Genomic DNA, 767 nt, shown 5'->3' with positions numbered 1-767 from the left:
ACACGCACACATATATATAAAATGGAAAATTTCTATTTGTAAATCTCTCAACGAAAGACATTCAGTAACAGTACTCTAAAGCAGGGGTTTTCAAACTTTTTGACTTGCGGACCCCTTATATTTCAGGCTTTACCTTAGGGACCCCCTTATAAAATTTATACATAAATATTTGCTTAAAATAACATATATTTTTACATTTATTTATTTAACAAAATAGGTTTATTGTCAATTAAAAGATTTCGATTAAAAAACATATATAAAATCAAATTGCCCATAAAAAGTATTTGCTGTCCATGGACCCCCTGTCTTGTCCTTGCAGACCCCCTGTGGTCCGCGGACCACAGTTTGAAAACCCCTGCTCTAGAGTAAAGATTATTTGCCATACCCAATGAGTCTTGATACAGCTTACTTATATGAAATTTATGATGAATAATTACTTACACTTATGTATTAATTTTTAAAATTATTTTACTTTGTTATTGATATTGTTAATGTTTTTTTTTTTCCTAGCATCCTGAAAGCTTTGTTAGATGAACTAGTTGAAAAATCAGTGGCGAGTCGACATCCCAAATTAATGTTAAGAAGGTAAGTCTTGCCATCTTTTTTGAAAATGTAAGAGGGTTTTTTACATTAGCCATGTGTGTGAATGTATGTATGTATGCATTTATGTGTTTAGAAACTCTGCCAATTGGAAATATGCTGTGCGTGAGAAGACCCGGCAAGCCAAGTGAGACCTAAATCTAAGGCCTCAGCCAGTCCACTTATGC

The 767-nt window shown here is 33.2% G+C and overlaps 1 protein-coding gene across 1 annotated transcript in view; it reads left to right on the top strand.

Annotated features, from left to right (window-relative positions):
- Nucleotides 1-767, top strand: part of LOC106873239 (plexin-A2) — a gene marked incomplete at its 3' end in the record, with an annotated part of 282,570 nt that overhangs the window by 248,604 nt on the left and 33,199 nt on the right. The window contains exon 27 of the mRNA XM_014920511.2: nucleotides 511-585. Within this exon, the coding sequence (XP_014775997.1) occupies nucleotides 511-585 (75 nt within the window). The remainder of the gene's footprint in view (nucleotides 1-510; nucleotides 586-767) is intronic.

Source organism: Octopus bimaculoides, chromosome 15, assembly GCF_001194135.2.
Source record: "Octopus bimaculoides isolate UCB-OBI-ISO-001 chromosome 15, ASM119413v2, whole genome shotgun sequence".
Classification (NCBI taxonomy): Eukaryota; Metazoa; Mollusca; class Cephalopoda; order Octopoda; family Octopodidae; genus Octopus; species Octopus bimaculoides.
This window is presented reverse-complemented; position numbering and strand designations above follow the sequence as displayed.